The sequence below is a fragment of the Lepisosteus oculatus genome, chromosome 5 (genome assembly GCF_040954835.1).
Source record: "Lepisosteus oculatus isolate fLepOcu1 chromosome 5, fLepOcu1.hap2, whole genome shotgun sequence".
Classification (NCBI taxonomy): Eukaryota; Metazoa; Chordata; class Actinopteri; order Semionotiformes; family Lepisosteidae; genus Lepisosteus; species Lepisosteus oculatus.
The window spans coordinates 56861962-56880859 of record NC_090700.1 but is presented as its reverse complement, the minus strand read 5'-3'; the positions used below and the strand labels follow the sequence as shown (position 1 = coordinate 56880859).

Below are 18898 nucleotides of genomic sequence, written 5' to 3'. Positions count from 1 at the left end.
CTGTTCTGCGCAGGACCTGCTCTAGCTTCGAGTGCTTTTTCACTGTGTTGTGACCTGCAGTACTTCAGACCAAATAAAGCATTCTCTCCTGACTGTCACAAGTTCACAAGAAGCATCTAAGGACAGCAACTGAATATAGTCTATAAGTGCATTTAATAAATTCTATAAACATACATACATATAAACACATCAAAAAAACATCTGTAGCAACAATAAAAAGGCGAAGAAAGGCCTCAGTCCAGGAAGACGTGCACGCGCCCGCTGGCGTTGCCCCCTGCCAGCGCGTTCCGGTGGGGGTGGAAGACTGTGACGGAGCAGATGGTGGTGAGGCACTGGGGCTCCTGGAAGGTGTGGACGCGGCGGCCGCTCTCCTGGAGGACCTCGATCCTGCGCGGGTACTGCATGCTGCCCACCGCGAAGCAGTCCTCCTGCTTGGGGTCCCACACGGCGCGCAGCTTGGTCAGCCAGCGGCCCGTGTGCATGTTGTGTCTGGGCCGGGAGCACGGGACAAACACGCCGTCAGGTGCCAGACAGGCAGCTGCCTATTCTTTTCCCTGCGAGACTCCAGGGCCCCCAGCTTGCTAAATCTCCCCCCGTTCAGCAAAACAGCTCTTATCTTCAGGGGCCACATAATCTGCAGCTTTTCAATCCAAATGTACTGACTAGACAGAACTACATAGGGTAACTGGATTAATCTGACATGTTTTTAAAGGTTTTCAGCCCTGCATAATCCCAACAGCCTCTACAACCTGCTGGATTGTGGCCCCCTAGCAGTAAGGCTGTATCCCAGCGATACAGTTCAGCTACAGTACAATATACAGATCGATGTGTCAAAGACCTGGACTGAAATACACTAAAGGTATCCGATTCCGTGTGCAGGTGGCTCTCTGCCTTACTTTACCCATCCTTCTCCCAAGTGCAGCCAAATCGTTTGTTTGTTTTTTTTACAGACATGCTGTCCATCATCCTTTCATACTCTGGAGATTGGCCTCTTTTACTTAAGACAAATCATTAATTCTAAATTAGTACTTGAAAAACAAAACTCTGCACTGTTGTAGAATGAACGCTGTGGCTGGTGTTGTACATGAACACATATACAGCAAGTCCCCTACCTTACGAACTGCAAGAGAGGGGCGTCACCGCTGAGCGAAGCAGTATCAAACACCCTGGAAATTTAGAAAGGCATGTGTGATATTCCCCTTTACTGAAGCAAAAAAAAAATCAATGACTGTAACACAGCGAAAAGGTTACAAAATAATGTGAAGTAATTTTAAAGAAGAACTCCCGAGTGATGAGAAATCACTGTCATTTCTTCTGTGAAAGCCTGTCCTTCAGTCTCCACTCGAGAAGATGGCTGTTCCCCACTGCTCTCGAAAAGGACCTCGCTCTGCACCAGCCCATAGGATCTCCCCCAAGAGGACACCAGAATGCATCCATCCTGTTTCGCTGCAGCTCTCCATAGACAATTTAGGAGTTAATAAACTACTGCATATACTAGAACAACAAACCCTTCCAACCTGCCATTGTTTAGCTTCTGTCCTGAAGGGGAGTTCTCACCATAGTACAGTGTAAGAATCTTTTAGCCTATAGCTGTTCTCATTTACATATCTTTAGTGAAGTGGTGTGTGAAAGCTGTATAAATGTAGCTCTGCACAGTGGTTTTAAGCAAGTCAGGGAGACTCACCGGATGGTATTGTCAAGGCAGGAGGTCAGCACTCGGTGTCCAGTGTTGGGGGAGAAGTACGCCGAATTTACACTCAGGTTGTGACCGGAAAGAGAAGACACTGCACAACTGGTCTTACTCTTCTTCAAGTATCGGACATCATAAATGCTTACATTGCTAAAGAAAAAAAATAAAATTAAAAAAAAATTATGTCTGTCAGCTGCTTGACAGTCTGGTCGGATGGAAAAAAAAAAGCTAGATTTTCTGAAATGTAGCGTCTCACTGCAAGTTAAACAATGTGTTTGTTTATGCAACAACCTAGAGCTGAAGGCCAGCTGGAAATGTAATAGTTATTAAGTGCAGATGCTTCTTACACAAAGTGCAAGGTGTGGGGCTAAAACAGTCACTGAAACTCTTACTACCCTACTACTCGCACTACTTCATCACAGCGTCACACAAAATAGGCTTGAAACAGGAGAGAACTGGAATTATATTTCGTACCAGCAGATAATGTCAAACCCTTCTACAATCCTTCATGTATGAGTTCCCTCTGTCATACCAGGACCCCTCAGTCATAATACAGTTGTATCACCGCAAAAGGACCATAATATCTTTGTATGTGTATTACGGTAGATACAGTACATACCCCTTCCCTGCAGTCACAAAATACTGCTTCTTCACAGGATGGACATGGACTGTCTGGAGAGACCTGGTGTCCAGCGCAAACAATGACTCATGGGAAGTCCTAAGCAAACAAGTGACACACAGTGAAGCAATCCCCAAAGAAAAATCATTGTTTCACACAGCTCACACCGCTACTTTTTAACCAGCAGGCAACCTCTTCACGAAAGGCACTACCTTAAAGATCTTGAAATGACTAAATCATACGTGAGACAGGAAAGGAACAGATTTAAAGAGGTAAAGGAGTGGACGCGAGAATGTTGTTTACCCTGGAGTCCTCCTGTCTACAACGGCGACATTCCCCTCCCACTGACCGACAACCAAGCTGGAGCAGTCTTCATTGAGAAAATCAAAGCTTGATAAGCTTTTGTCGGGGACATACACCTGGTTCAAAAAAGACAGGGTGACCCTTCAGTTGCTGCTTTTTATTTTGTATTTAGTCGTGTCCTTACATCCTAGGTTACTGCAAGCCGTGCACATTGTTATCCTCGTCCATGAGGACAGTCTGCCAATGAGGGAAAGCAGGTGCCCAGAAACGCATGGGACACTCCGGGCAGCTGGCACCTTGTCAAAAAGTAAGCGTGGATCTCTCTGGCAAAGTGGCAAAGACAAGGAGCGGCTTGAACGCTCAGTGTGTGGGGGAAACCCCAATGCATACAGTATCTTTGGCAAGCAGTTATGCAGACATAAAAGGCTTCAGTGTCGCTTTGGCTTTGTTTAGATTATGAATGCCAAGCACAACAAGCCCTGTGGAAGAATGCCTTATTCTCCATCGAAATCGAGTGGCGCACCTCATCAAAGACGGCCCTGCTGATGTCTGCCGCGCGCAGGCTGCAGTCATAGCTGGCAGAGAGCAGGTGGGCCGGCTGAGTGGTGGAAAAGGCCATGCAGCAGACTGGACTGGAGTGGGGCTCGAAGAGGAGAACCCCATCGTCGCCCAGGTCGCTGCCCTGAAAGACAGGAGACAACAGCTCAGTCCCGCAGGGATCTCCACACTAGTGCTCTATGAAACGGTTAACAAAATATACAAATGTTCAGTGCAGTATATCCTTATATGACTCTGCTCGTTTCAGGTAGTAACTAACACAAACTACTCAAAATCATTCATATACTGTATTTCTTTCTGAAACAGAAAGCCCATGTCACATTATGGCTTAATATGACCTTTGTGACATGGACATTTGTTCACAATAAAATTAGAGTATGCAGGGTGCAGTATGCCATGAAAAAACATGGACACTTGTTATTATTTATTCTTTCTTCCAGAAACCAAATACATTTAGAAAAACTGTCCACATTGCTTTGTGTTCTCTTCTTAAACAAAATCACAGATGATCTAAGTTTCCTTCTGTTTTAGTCTTGTGGCATTTCAAAGCTGCCCTGTTTAAACCAAAACACCCAGACTGAATATCCCTCGTCTTACGAATATTTCTAGCTACGTAGGCACCAACTGATGGTGCCCTCTGCTGTGGGATTGGGCAATACTTCTCTTCCATAAATGCTAGGTGAAAAGACATACTGTTTTGTTTAGACGTTTTGGAAACAAGACACCGTAGGTAAAGAAATAAAGTAGCGAGACAGCATCACAAAGCCGGCTCAACACAAGCCACTTCCACATCAACATTTAGGGCATTTCTCACATTACTGCTGGATTTGTTACTGCTACCTATACATATATTCACACAACTGTAAACTTATAAGTCTGTCAAAAAGCAAATCGTTCCTGCACCAAACTGATTCACAGAATCGCGGCAATTAAGACCCTGCACATCCACTCTCCTGTTGCCTATTTCAAACTCCGCATGCAGATTTTGGCGCATGCATGACCTCGAGCCCCTGCTTGCTCAGTACTGGCAGTTTCAAGCCGGGCGTCTGACAATCGCCCCCTCGGAATGTCATCATCACATGGCATTTTTCCCCGAAAGGACAGCTTTCTCTAAAGCTGGGACAGAACTTCACCACCTGATAACACGTGATAGAGTCATGAGTCATGCCAAATTCTAGGTATGCGAAAACCCAGGAAAAAAGACCACTAAAGAGTATGGAAGGTTTGCTAAGCTGAGGAAACGCTCCAGGTAAGTACTGACCAGGGCCCAGAGTCCTACATGGCCAGATTTATCGCCGCTGGCAATCAGCAGCCTGCTGGTGCTGGGGTGAACCGCCATGGAGAACACACGATGCTTCACAGCCTTCACTACGCGTTCCTCGTTCAAGGTCATGCTCTCCAGGACCGACTTGTACCTGCAAGACAAGCGACAGAGAACAGGCACTTCCGAAAACACCCCACTGTGGAGGCGTGGAAGGCTGTGGGCTCCAATCCCAGCTGAGGCTGTACATTGTGCTTCTTCCAGAAGCAATGGTCCACTCACAATGTCCCAGAAACGAATGCCACAATGTACAGGTTTTTTCAGAACAGTTGGATTAAAGCTGAACTTGAAATGCATGTAAGTATCTAGGTTTTCTCTCATTCCATTTGCTAAAAGATGAGACATTAAATTTTAAACTTATACATGACCAAAACAACTTTCTTTCTCGCATGTGAAAAACAAAGTCTTCCAGACCTAAAGTTAATTCTAACTAAAACCTGTCTGAATAAGAGCTGCGCATACAGTAACTCAACTACCCATCTACTCTGATAAAACACCAAACATCTGCACAGACAGGGTCACCAGCCCTATGCATAAATTAGACAGCTGTAGCAGGGTTTTTTCCCATCTGGGACCAGACAGCTGAAGCTATGTTCTATTTAAGCATTAATTATGAGAGAGTTTAAGAATATAAGTAAAAAATACTTACTGCTTTAAATCTAATTTCTGCTTTGTCTCAAGAGCAATGGGCTGTTCAAGGAAAAAAAAAAGTGCGTTGGAAACAGAAATTAAAACTGTTACTGAAAACAAAAAATGCTTTACAACGTACGTGCCTTTTGACAGCAAAATGACACTGATGAAATACCGAAACGTTTAAGACTGAGACATTAACCTCAGACTGGACAGAAACTGATTAACGGCTGTACCAAACCCACGGACTGAGGCGTCTCTAATATTCTACAATGTCGGTGTGGCAGGGACGTAGCCGAAGACACGGGGAGTTTAAAAATTAACACTGTTGCACATGCAGACCAGATCGGTACAATCCTGCCGTTCCTGTCAAGTCATGCCATCTTTACACAAAGCACTGAAAGGCTCTTTTCTTGGTAAAGACTAGCTGAGACACCTGAGGACACGTACATATTTGGCTTCAAATTGTAATAAAAAAGGCACATGCCAGGACTCGTTCCCCACCTCGTTCCAGAGCCGCACAAGACCAGAAGGAAGCCCACCGCCTTCTAACAGGTTTGCTGGCTCCATCGCTATCGGACCTTCTTTCGGGGGCGGGCGCTAAAGTAAGAAGATACAGACACGAAACATAAACACACAGAGTTTGCTTAAGAAACAGAAAAGGTGTCTTTTGGAAGCATACGCCAGAACAGAAAATGCCATTTGGCGTGTGCATAATTAATCTAGACATTACCAATGCTAACATTTCTCTCAAGTAAGATTCGGATCTAGTAAAACAGATAAGCTGGCACGTAAAAGCTGTGCAACTGTGTCCTCTACAATTTCAGTAATACACTGAAAATGACCCCAGCTAACACATCTAACAGCATTCAAACTGTAACAGGATCCCAGGCCCTTCCAGGGATAGCAAAACTATTCCCAGAAACACGTTGAACAAGTTTCAAATCTGTCCCCACAACTTTAATCCACCTAAACAGCATTACATATTCAGATTTTGGAGTTGTCTTGTACAAAAGACTCTGCTAGTCCAAAAAAAAAAAAACAACAACAACAGAAAGGGTCCAAACCAGCAGGCCTGAGGGTCTTGTGACCATGGCTGCCGATGTTCTGAAGGCGCTTCCTGACTCACCCAAGTTTCCGCGGCGACGCTGGCCTTGGCCTGCTCGGGGAGGGCCGCGCCCACCGGGTCGAGCCGCTGCAGACGCATGGACTTGCGTACGGGCTGAACCTCCTCTGGGCTGCTCTTCTTTCTCTTGCTGCAAGGGCCATGACCGGACCACAACACAAGACAGCTCCACTTACTTCAGCGCGACAATATTTCTTTCAATAGCAAATTTACAGAACAAATAGGCCATAAACGTTTGTTTTTATATAGCATCTTAAAAGCGGCTTCTCAAAGCTCTTTACAGAACAACAAAAAATACACGGTGATAGAGGAGATGGTAGATGGGGGTTTAGAATACAGTAGGAAAGCAAAGGGCAGACAAAGGACCAGTTAAAGAAAAGCCCTTGTAAAAAAGAAAGCTTTGAGTCTAGATTTGAGCTCAGTGAAGGTGAGTTTCTGAAATCCTTAGGGATAGCCTTTCTTTCCCAAAAAAGTAGGAAAATATCAAAGAAATGCTTTAACACATCCTTACGTTTTGAGACCTCTTTGAGCAGGTTTGGCTTTCAAAGCCTGAGCGGTCTGCAAAACAACAACAAAGAATTTCAGCCAAATTACACCGCAAAATGGATTTGATCAAAATAGTCTGAAAGTGAAAAAAAGACATCTTCTTGTTCAAACTTTCCACACAAAATCTATAACCGAGACTACGAACCCCACCTGGGCTGCTGCTCACTGTTAGAGCAAAACAACCTGAATGTTGCTCTTCAAAACAGATCCAACCCTCATAAGAACAGGCTAGGACCCACAAAATTAACAGGATGTAAAACCCCCATTTGAACTAATTTCCACTTTCAATAACTGAACATGCACTCGATTGCTTTTCCATGCTTTAGACAGTTTTATCATTCTAAACAGTGAGTCCATAAGTATTCAGCAGACCAATCCCAAGGGTACCTCAGTAATATTTAGAGATGACAGGAAAGCCTGGTTCTGTTTGATGTTCTGCAATCGCTTCAGTTCATATGAGGACAATTTTCCAGGCGTCACCTGCAAAAGGAATTGCAGACACAATACAGTCAGCGCTACTTTCACTGCTTGGTGAAGCTTTGACTTACAAACACTCCAGCTAATGCCGACACTCTCCCACGAAAGACGTTTTTCTCAGATCTGGCAGGAAAAACCATAGAATTCAAGAGCAGCATTTCGGATTACTTTCAGAAAGTGTCCTAACAGTCTTTGAAGAGCTTGTCCTGCACCAGTGTGTATATAGCATGCATTTGTTTGAATGAAAATTTTCAGATCCATTATGCAAAATTTAATCCAAGGGCTCAAGTCTGCATCAAGGTCTCTGATTCTGGATCTGGAGAGCTGCAATCCACTTATTCTCAGTATTAACAACACCACAGTGATACGGATTGATTAACCAAGTGACCTGTTCAATTAAAACTGGTTTTGAATAACCTAGCTTAACAATTGCCATTCCTAATTGGCCACAGTGTAATTATTCCAGGGCTTTAGAAATTGGTGATTTAGCGGTGACCTATAAGACCTTCTGGATCCAGGCTCTGCAGAATCAGGGTTCGAGACCTCTGCCCTAGACTGTGCAGAAACCTCACCGGGCCTTCCCACTCGCTGTCACTGCTGCACTCGCTGTCCGACCTGGACCTGCTCCGTGACGCGGCAGGCTCATCCGACGACGAATGTCTCTCCTGACAGACGACAAAGTGCACAGTAAACATGTCGGCTATCATCTCTTCAAATGCTGTGATCAAGCATGAAATTATTTTTTTGTCTATTTATGATTATGTTTTATTGCAAAAGGACATTTTCTATAGAATATTTGCTCAGTTTTTCTTTAATATCCAACACCAAAACATAATCAGTTTTAAAAAGAAAGGCTTGGGCCGTGCACCTAAGCATGAATTCGCAGAAGCTGAGCACGCCAACAAGCACGGGAGAGACAGAATTAGAGGGTTCCCGAGATATCATAACAAATAACAAAAACATCCGTCAGAAGAATGGCCTTTTGTAAAAGGCACAGTTTTGCGACGCACAGAAGGCGTACGTAATCAGCTGCGTCTGCTTTTGATTTGTTTTGTGTGATGCTGGACTCCGTCACTGTACAATCTCCCTTTAATCACTGCAGATCGAGAAAAGTGGGCTCTGTTGAACACCCTCAATCAACTTCTACGAGTCCTGATTTTGGATTCTAACCAAACCCCACCGTGACTGACCTGACTAGGCCCCAGACTTTTTTTGAGGTTTCTATAACTGAGGACTGTGGGTGCCGATTCCCTGGGATCTTATACCTTTAAAGGATTTCATGCTAAAACTTGCTAGTACACTAGTGTAGCGGAGCTAGTGTGGTGACGTCAGCGCCCTCCCTGGGCGCAGCAGGGACCTCAGCTGCCTGGGCTGAGGGAGGTCTCCTTTAGCTCATGGGGCTGGTTCCCTGTTGCGTGACGCCGGAGACCCGGGTTCGCGCCCCAGGTGCTGCGGGACGAAACGGGGTGGCGGAGGGCACGAGCCCGCGCGGAACCGCGACGGTCACACTAGCACAGCCTCACGTAGAATATCCTGTCGGATTTTGGTCACCATGTAATAGAAAAGATGTTGCAGCTCTGGAATCAGTCTAGAGAAGAGCAGCCAGACACATCTGAGAGTTTCAGCGAACGTCCTACACTGACAGACTGAAGGAACTGGACCTTTTTATTTCTTTATCAGAGATGACCCCAGGGTGGGGGGCACTGTCTGTACTGAAAATCCTCAAAGATATTTGTCAAAGAGAACCAAGCAGGCATCTTCAGAACGAACAGTTAGAACACAAACCAGGGGGAATAAGGGCAAAACACTGTACATGGAAGAGCACTTAAAAGAACCGACTCCTTCACCCTCAGAGCTGTCAAGAGTCTGGAACGAGCCCGTCCGGCCTTGTTGGTTAAGCCCTGGCTTCTCCTCGCATCAGTTAACTACTAACTCCCGAGGGGGCTCGATCAAGAAACAGCTGAATTAGATCAGCTACAGACTGGCCATCAGGGGCGAACGGGTCTACCTTTCTCTTGACGCCCTGCCCCGGGGCCGGGTGCGCTTTCCCGGGCGACTTGCGCATCGGGCGCTTGCTGGGCAGGACCTCTCTCGGCACGGCGGCCCCGCTCCTCCCCGCAGCCGCGCCCGGGGGGCTCGGAAGCAGAGTCTGCTCCTGTAAGATGTTTGCAGGCCAAAAAAAACGTTACTCCACTTGGTTAACAGGCTGGGAGGGTGTGTTGCAGTTTTGCGCTTGTGGAGGTCTAAAAACAGCGTGCCGATTTCAGATTTGATCCGTCAGCCTGAAGTTTTCGGCTCCTGCTATACTCGGGAGCACATTCCTCAATAAAAACCACCATAAGGGATTTCAATCCCAGTTTCCCCACTAATAATAATAATAATAATAATAATAAAGTGGCAGGAATCCTCACAACCAAGCACGTTTTAAACGCAAAAGCGGAATGAATCCAGGTTGATTCTTTCCTGAACAGTCACGGTGCAGAGGCTTTTATTCACATCATCTCCCGAGGTAAACATTACTTAAATTAAAAATAAAATGGCATAATGCTGCTCAAATTTGATATACCGCACAGTAAGCTCCCGAAACGGCTTTTTTCCGAGGTACAGTAGAGGGTGTGGAAGTCAGGACAGGTCTATAAGAAAGACGACGCTATCGGAGAGCTCCGAGCACCGCGCCGGGAACCCAGATCCTGCATGACGTCACGCCGCCGGTCCCGAAGAACAGCGGAACTCCGCGCAATGCACTCGAGCGGACGGCTTATTTCTATATTACAAACATTAAACGTACCACTAAATAAAACCAGTTCAAATATGCAATGAGTTTGGCAGGGCTCACTGACGTGTACCACGATTGCCGAGATGCAAAAATAACAACCCCCCCCCCCCCATCTAATCATGGCACCAAGACTTCTTACAGCGAGTTGACAACTCTCTCAAAATACAGATACAACAGTTCTGTACACCGAAAGAAGACGGTCCTGGCAAGACAGTAACTACATTTCCTCCTCAGCAGCGTCTTTCCTTGCGTCGGGGTTTCACGTACAGACCAGCAGCCTTCTTGACTCAGACGCGTCTCAAGCAGACAGAACAAGACCCGCAGCCAAATCCTTGCAGTGTCGTATTAACCTACATCTGCTCTACTGCGGCCGTGGCGTGGTCTACATTGTGTGAAGTCTGCAACGTAATCATCGAGAAGATCAACCTGACGCAGAGAAACACTTGTTCCGCCACTCGTCGGAGCTCCCACGCACAAGAAACAACCACCAAGGTTCAGTATCGGCGACAATTTCTCAAGAACAAAGCTAAAAACCCGGTGTAAACTCCTGTAATGAGAGAACTCACCTTCATTCGTTGTAATTTCACATAAGGAATACAACCGGAGTTAAATTTGCTTTGCTCAGCTACAGACCTCACCGCTGTTGGCATTCTCCGATATTCCTGTCAAGGAGTAATGTGCTTTTATGCGATGTACAAGCAACCTTTCCCGTCCCTCCGCGCCTGCAGCTCCGTTGTGTAAGTTTCAACTCTTCCCGCGGAGTTATGAAACAGTTCCCTCGCGCGCTGGCCCGGCATCAACAGCCGCGTCACGCGTGACGTCACCGCCGGCGCAGCCCTGCCGCGAACAGGCTGGTAGGGGAACTGCAGTTCAACGAGGGAGCTGGCGTGCGGGCGGGTGTCATTGAATCCCTAAATAATAATAATAATAATAATAATAATAATAATAATAATAATAATAATAATAATAATAATAATAATAAATGCTTACACTTATATAGCGCTTTTCTGGACAATCCACTCAAAGCGCTTTACAGGTAATGGGGATCCCCTCCACCACCACCAATGTGCAGCCCCACCTGGATGATGCGACAGCAGCCATAGTGCGCCAGAATGCTCACCACACACCAGCTATCAGTGGGGAGGAGAGCAGAGAGTAATGTAGCCAAATCATAGAGGGGGATTATTAGGAGGCCATGATTGATAAGGGCCAATGGGAAATTTGGCCAGGACGCCGGGGTTACAACACCAGACCTCACCTCAGATCTAGTGTGAAATGTTAAAAAAATATAGGAAATCTGCAACGTGCTTTCCAAGGCTACGTGTTTGGAAACCTGCAGTATATTTTCAATCCGTTGAGATTGGCTGTTTAAATTGTATTTATATGATGCTAGTATAACAGTGTTTGTCAGCTGGCTGAAAATTTTCCTACAGATGATTTTTTATTGAAGAATATACATCAGAGATCAGAGATGATCCCGGGGGGGCACTGTCTGTACTGAAAATCCTCAAAAGTATTTGTCAAAGAGAACCAAGCAGGCATCTTCAGAACGAACAGTTAGAACACGAACCAGGGGGAATAAGGGCAAAACACTGTACATGGAAGAGCACTTAAAAGAACCGACTCCTTCACCCTCAGAGCTGTCAAGGGTCTGGAACGAGCCTGTCCGGCCTTGTTGGTTAAGCCCTGGCTTCTCCACAATCCAGCCATAGTGCGCCAGAACGCTCCCCACACATCAGCTATCAGTGGGGAGGAGAGCAGAGAGTAATATAGCCAAATCATAGAGGGGGATTATTAGGAGGCCATGATTGATAAGGGCCAATGGGAAATTTGGCCAGGACGCCGGGGTTACAACACCAGACCTCACCTCAGATCTAGTGTGAAATGTTAAAAAAATATAGGAAATCTGCAACGTGCTTTCCAAGGCTACGTGTTTGGAAACCTGCAGTATATTTTCAATCCGTTGAGATTGGCTGTTTAAATTGTATTTATATGATGCTAGTATAACAGTGTTTGTCAGCTGGCTGAAAATTTTCCTACAGATGATTTTTTATTGAAGAATATACAGTATATTGAAGAATTATTGATTTTCCAAGAGCTTTTTTTCCCTAGTTTTGATTATTTTAGACTCCTATTTTTTTCTTTGAGGAATATTTTGTGACTGGAGGGCTTCAGAGACAGATTGCAGAATTGCTCATTTGAAACCCCAGCTAGGGTCAGTGTTAGCATTCACACGCTACTTAGACAATTTTTACCTTTAGCTCTGGATTCTGGGGCCCAAGTCAGTGATCATTTGCTCTTACCTCCAACTTTTTGGAACATTTGAAAGTGTTAACCCATTAGAACTGGCTTTCTTACAACCTTTGATCTGACTCCAGTTTTGGAATACAATCCCTGAACCGTGCACTGCAACATCCAAGCGGCCAAAAGTCTTGAAAAAAAGAAAAAAAAAAGGTTGGAGATAGGAGCAAATTATCAGCCTTCCTAGCGCTGGCTTAGGTCGCACAATCCAGCCCTGATCGTAAAAATGTTCTATGTAGTGTGTGAATGCTAGCCTCATCCGTAGCTGGGTTTCAATTGAGCAGTTCCAGAACCTGAGTCGTTCGTCTACCTGTGTAGCACCATTCAGGAATCAGGGAGTTCCAGCATGGAAGTACTACGACAACTGGCAATTGCGCCCAGCTGCATGAAGCAGCTCGAAAGACATGACTGGAGATCCCGCATTATAATAATAATAATAAACTTTATTTTATATAGCGCCTTTAAAGGTGGCTTCTCAAAGCGCTTTACAGGATGACAATAACAATAAATAAGAAGACTACAACAATAAATAAGAAAATTTCACAAGACAGGACACAATTATAATTACAACAATACAACAATAACAATAGAGGAGACCGTGGAAGATGGTATTAAGAAGAGCAGAGGGGTGAAGAATGGAACCAGTTAAGTAAAGGCTTTACTGAAGAAGAAAGTTTTGAGTCTGGATTTGAAGGAGTTTAGAGAAGGTGACTCTCTAATATCCTTGGGTAAAGAGTTCCAGAGCTTGGGGGCATAGCAGGAGATGTGCATTAGGGTCGACCACAATTTTTATGTGCTCGGCTGGACGCATGCGACATGTGGTGCCTGGGGAAGATCCTGCAGATCCCCTATGCCAGACACGCAACGCATGCAGAAGTTCGACGCACCACCGGTTGCCAACCAATCTCCCAGTTGATCGATCTCCGATATTCCTCTGCTTCTTCGGCCACATGGCAGGAGCTGCCCCGTGTCAGGATCTTCATCATCGCGCGACAGCTGCGGGCGCTTCAGAAACCCCAGCCGGCTGGAAGAGACCAAGGGGCAGACCCGGCCGGACCTGGCTTCACACGGCTGAGGACAACCTGAAACCTCTGGATATAGGCCTGGACACGGCTTGGCAAAGGTGGCTGATGGGGGCGGCTCCTCCGCAATGAAGCTTGCCGATCATGATGATGATGATGATGATGATGAATCAAAATTTTTGCGAAAGTTCCTCAAACCAAAAGATATGATTCTAAAGCAATCAAAACTAATAATGTTTCTTTATTAGCCCTATACAATTTCTTGCATTAGGAATGTGTCTTTTTACATACCCCAGCTTTTTCTCCATGGAGACACAGACACAGAGACAGGGAGAGAAGCTGGGGGTCAGAGCGCAGGGTCAGCCATTGTACAGCGCCCCTGGAGCAGCTGGGGTAAAGGGCCTTGCTCAGGGGCCCAACGGAGTAGGATTCCTCTGCCGGCCGCGGGATACGAACCGGCAACCTTCCGGTCACAGGTGCAGATCCTGAGCCACAGGGCCACCGCTCCGCCAGTTATTGCAAATGCATGGTCTTCAATAGAACAGGTTATCATTATACTGCACCTTTTGATCTTACTCAGTTTTCAAATTCCTGAGTGCTGCAATACCAAACAAAGGCAGCCAAAAGTCTCAGAAAAAAAAAAGATTCAGATAGGAGCAAATAATCACTCGTACTCATGTTCCCTTGGCACCCAAAATCCAGCACAGAGCTTCAAAACTGTCTAAGTAGTGTGGAAATACTGACCCTGATCCCAGCTGGGGCCTCAGCAGAGCATTCCTGCAAACTGTCTCTGAAGACCTTCGAGCGAGTGAAATACCTAAAAAACATACTTAACTTACTTAAAAACGTCAGAGTTCTGGAGTGTGTATCAAAGGAGAACCTAATAATGCCCTGCTGCAGCTGATGTAGTCAGTGTAGTCAAACATCCTTCTCACACAGCTGCAGGAAAGAGAGGGAAATGGATGGAGCTCTTTTAAATAATCGACTTGAACACTGGGGAAGCCACTTCATATTTTCTGTATTGAATTGCAATATAAACATTGAAACTAAGTTCATGTTAAATTTGCTTCACTACTGTTTTATAAAAATAAATAATGGATTACTAATGTTCCTTTCCCAGACCTTGTGTTGTATCTTAAGCATTCATACAGTGACATAGCAGTCATTTACTGTACGTGCCTCATTAGTGATTTCAAACCTTGTATCTCCTTGTAGTAACATTGTGTATAACATGGTCACGATTTACATATTACCACTAGGTGGCATTATGCAGCTGTCTCTTGAGTCCTCACATCGCTGTGTACATTCTCACAAGAGAAAGAATCAGAAGGGAAAGCAAAAGAAAATACCTTGGGTTAAGTTCCCATGCTATGAAAAAAGTACTAGTTATTCATAGCTTTCGATTATGTAAAGTCTATTGACTACTTATTGAGATAACAGCTTTAGCTTTCTGATAAATTCTTCAGGATCATGACCAGTAGATAAATTCCTAAAACTGTTAAAGGACATTTGGTAACAAGCAAATAAGTTTCTATGCAATCCCTTCCACTTGTTTTGAGAACATAAACTATAGTGATCCAGGGTCATTAAGAACTTGTTTACTGTTGATTTAATACTGTAGACCACCTCTTATGAACAGTCATGAACACCATTTGACTTCTAGAACACAGGTTATCCAGCTTCCCCCAACATTAGACTATTGCATTTGTATTCACGTGGTAGTACTCAAAATGTACACATGCATCTTATAGATTGTGTCCACAGGTATTGCCTGTGAAATGAAAAGTGATTCTGGAATAAATTACATTTAATGTAGAGTGAAAAAACAGACAAACTGTAGAAGTTTCAAACCCCAACCCCGGAACAAACATTGCATCTTAGTTATCCAGATACCTGCTCAGGGAACTGTTTGCTCTAATAGTTGAAGAAAACAATATTCATTTTCATTTTTTAGAGCCCGGTTATTTGCACCAACATGACAGTTCATCCCCTCTGCAAACTCATTCTTAAAAGTGAAATATTATCTCCTGATATATTGTTACCCTGATTTTTGTTTGCTTTTGTTGTATTGTTTTGGACTCTGTAGCAAAAAAAATCCCTTAGGTGTTAAAACATGAATAGTAAAATTAAAATGATTGCTTACAGTAATCATCCTGCCATTTTTCAGTTCTGTCCAGTACCTCTGTTTCCTTTGGTTGCAGATTAAATAAAAAACCTTCAAGAGCTTATGAACCTACAAGATTATCTGATGAGAAACATGATGAAACTCAAAGGTTGTGTTTTGGACTCTCTTTACATAATCAAATTTAATCTGATCCTTTGTTATTTTTACTGTAATCCACTGTCCAAATGTTAAATATCAGATAGCCCATAGAGAACTGCATGAGAATAGGAGATAGGGCTACAGGGTCTACGTCACAGACCCCACTTTTAATATATAGGTCTAATCGAAATAGCATCAGCTAGTTGAGACATTAATACTAAAGAACTTGGATATTAGCAGGGAGAGAGGAAGACCTGTTATGAATTAATGTGACTGAGTTTAGATCTTGCCTGTCGCCATTTGTTTCATGCATACATGGAAACGTGTTAAAAGAAACATTTTCAAAAGCTGTGCTTAATTCTTCCAAGTTTTTAGCCTTTCAGTGTGGATTGTCCCACTGAGAATCCACTTGTTCTCTATATCATGTGAGTAAAGCCCTCTTGGGCCTGGCTGATTGGGAACCTACAAATTAAAGGGACAGCTGGAGCTCAGTGAGGAAAAGGGAGGGGATCTACAGCAATCAAAGACCAGCACTGGTGAGAGATGAAAAGTGATACGAGGACAGCAGTAAGCATCTCGTTTGAGGCATCCCTGCAACACAATTCTACGTCTTCCAGCTACAAGGTACACTTGTATCCTGCTTTTCAGAGGAAAACTGTGCTGTCAAACAGGAGCAATAGATGAATTGTAATATGGTTAAAAGCCAATACAAGTGATGTTGGTTTTCCTAAAAGGAAAAGGCTGCTCTGAGTGTTTTACATGCCACATAAATCTTACAGATATTTAATTTCTCCTGAACCTAAACATTTGTTTACAAGAATGACTTTAATTTCTATGAAATGACAGTTTTCCTTCCTCCGAGGTTAAATTCAGTGATTGAAGCTGAGAGCAGCAACTGAAGAGATTCTGCTAATACTCTGCCTTGTAGGAATAAAAAGAAAGTGGCCAGAGAGCTGGACATCTGTAGTGGCACAGGAAGGTATTTTGGGATGTGCACTAAGAAAGCAAGAGGGCAAGAAAATAGACAAGTGATGTAAAGAGCAGACAGAAATACAGCTTTAAATCAGAACAGGAGAGAAATGAAAGAAGGTTGGGAGAATCACAATAGTCGACAGGCAAAGAGGATGAGGCATATTGTGGCAGGCAACTGAGAGAATATGGACAAAAACCCATCGTAAAAAGAATAAATAAAAAACGAATTCTACAGCAAGGTGTGGGGAGCTTGAGGAAGTGAGTTCACCGTTTGTGTGGTGCCAGGCTACACGATGCCTTACTGGGATCCAGAGTACCCTGCACAGCCACTTTGGCAGTCTGTCTTCTTCTTCTGCTGCAAGAGCATGATTGAAGGCATCATTGTCATCCTCTTCATCTGGCTGCTCATTCAGGTTCTCCTCAACAAACACCTGGAAGGTATGGAATCTAATAACTTACTTTATTGTTTTTCTTTAGGTGTGTGAGCAAGCACAACTGCAAAGGGTTTGCTGTATTTTAGTGCTCTGCAAAGACAGTAAAAGTCTAACTTTAATTCTGTAACGTCACTGATTTTCTGACTTGCCCAAATGAGACAGCTAAGTTGTGTGCATTTTCTGAATGGTCTTGCTGAGAGATTAATAAAAAAAAATGTTGTAAACGGAAAATTAGAATTTAAGGGAACTTGTGCCATAAACATTTCTCCCGAATATAGCCATTTTATCTGCTGCCTATTAGCTTATCTATCTTTGGAAATGATCAACACTGGCTGACTACTCGCTATATATGTTGAATGCTAACAGCAAAAGATTAATGTATTTTAGAAAAGTTAAAATGATTAGCATACAGACTCTGAGCACAGAACAAGATGCTTTTCATTCATGAAAAATCAAGTTACAATATACTGTCTCACAAAACAATACCAAAAACGAACAATTGTGTGTATATTTAATTACAATACAGTGGTATGGGAAACTTGTTGTATTATATGTTTTACCAAGTAATCAAAAATGTATTTCATCTGATTAATACAAAACATAACTTAACAGAAGAGTTAAGTCACAGTAAATCAAATGTCATAGGTAACTACAGATGACAAACGGCATTTTGCTTTCTGATTTAAAAAATGTTACTCTACTGTTAGTCCTCGCCTTTTATTTTTAATGTATTATGTTCATTTGCTTTTATCACTAGTCTTAACCTTATCTGAGCATTTTAGGATGAGACCTTTATTTTTCCATCTTTTCTCTGCCTCTGGTTGTTTAAGAGTCCCTCTTCATTTGCAGTTTTAAAATTTTAAATTTAAATTGACTAATTTATTTTGACTAGTGTGTGATGTCATTCAGTAAAACTGCTGTCATGTTCATATTTTTTAATAATTCTGAAAATTGTCACATTTCCTTTTAATAGCCTTGATACCATGTCTCAATTGTTAGTCAAAGGAGAAGTCCTTGTAAAGTTGTACTGTTGCTAAACTCTCACTGTCTGAAAACTAAACTACCACATTTTACCAGTGCATATTCTGCTTTGGGCAGGACAAATGCTGCTTTAGCATTTAGAACACATTCATTGAAATGAGGCAAGTGTGGCAGCTAGCACTAGTGCCTCAGTTCTTGGATCCTGGGTTTTAGCCCTTCACTGCCGTCTGTGTTTAGTTGGCACGGTCTCCTGATCCTGAGGGTTTTCCCCCATGTAATCTGGATTCTTTTTTTACCTCCTGAAGAGATGCTGGTCAAAACAAAACAAAAAACAGAACCATTTTGATCTTGAGGACATTGTTAATTTGATTCTGCTTCAGAAAAAATGCTTGTTACCATTTTTTAAAATCTGTCTATAACATTATTTTAGTTCTTTTGACATGAATTTGTTGCAGCTTCTACTATACCTAATTTTTTAGTGGCTTCTGAAAAAAAAATCTCAACTGTGCTTCTATATCAGCTTCTCAAAAATGGTAGTTACTGTGTTCTTTGATATGTTGATATTTCATGTGCGACTTAAATCACCAGCAAGCTGACTGCCGGATAAGCTTACAGTACCTTTGGACTGCAAACAACCACTCTTTTGTATTCTCAGATTCCAACTATGCTACTTTTGATTTCTCCTAAAAGAATGACTGTTCTCTCGGGTTCTGGAGCTGTATTCTTATTTAATGGGCAGTGTAGACTCTTACAAAAGGGTATAGGGTCTATTTGAACCAACTGAGGTAATAATCCTGTAAAATATACAGTACCTGCTGTTAATTTGCTACAGGCGTCCTCATACTTTGAATCTGCAATGTATAAATATAAAAGAAGAAA

At 43.4% G+C, this 18898-nt stretch overlaps 2 protein-coding genes across 6 annotated transcripts in view; one reads left to right on the top strand and one right to left on the bottom strand.

Annotated features, from left to right (window-relative positions):
- Positions 1–134: 134 nt before the first annotated feature.
- Positions 135–10844, bottom strand: wdr76 (WD repeat domain 76). Of its 5 annotated transcripts, XM_069190701.1 has the most exons (16): positions 10613–10843; positions 10314–10444; positions 9279–9425; positions 7843–7935; positions 7181–7273; positions 6759–6805; positions 6251–6377; positions 5626–5721; positions 5141–5181; positions 4432–4585; positions 3136–3294; positions 2613–2728; positions 2310–2408; positions 1685–1840; positions 1113–1166; positions 135–489 (listed from the first exon to the last, which is right to left on the bottom strand). In XM_069190701.1, exons 3-16 carry the CDS (start codon positions 9333–9335, stop codon positions 234–236), a joined length of 1548 nt encoding a protein of 515 aa, XP_069046802.1. In that variant the 5' UTR covers positions 9336–9425; positions 10314–10444; positions 10613–10843; the 3' UTR covers positions 135–233. The 5 variants fall into 5 exon arrangements, with proteins under 5 accessions (XP_069046802.1, XP_015198866.2, XP_015198868.2 ...); XM_015343380.2 differs by lacking the exon at positions 10314–10444; XM_015343382.2 differs by lacking the exons at positions 10314–10444; positions 10613–10843 and adding an exon at positions 9837–10305.
- A 5356-nt stretch (positions 10845–16200) lies between these two features.
- LOC107076919 (synaptotagmin-5) overlaps positions 16201–18898 on the top strand; it is a 29411-nt gene continuing 26713 nt past the window's right edge. The window contains exon 1 of the mRNA XM_015343386.2: positions 16201–17042. Coding sequence (XP_015198872.2) covers positions 16898–17042 — 145 coding nt within the window. The 5' untranslated portion in view covers positions 16201–16897. The remainder of the gene's footprint in view (positions 17043–18898) is intronic.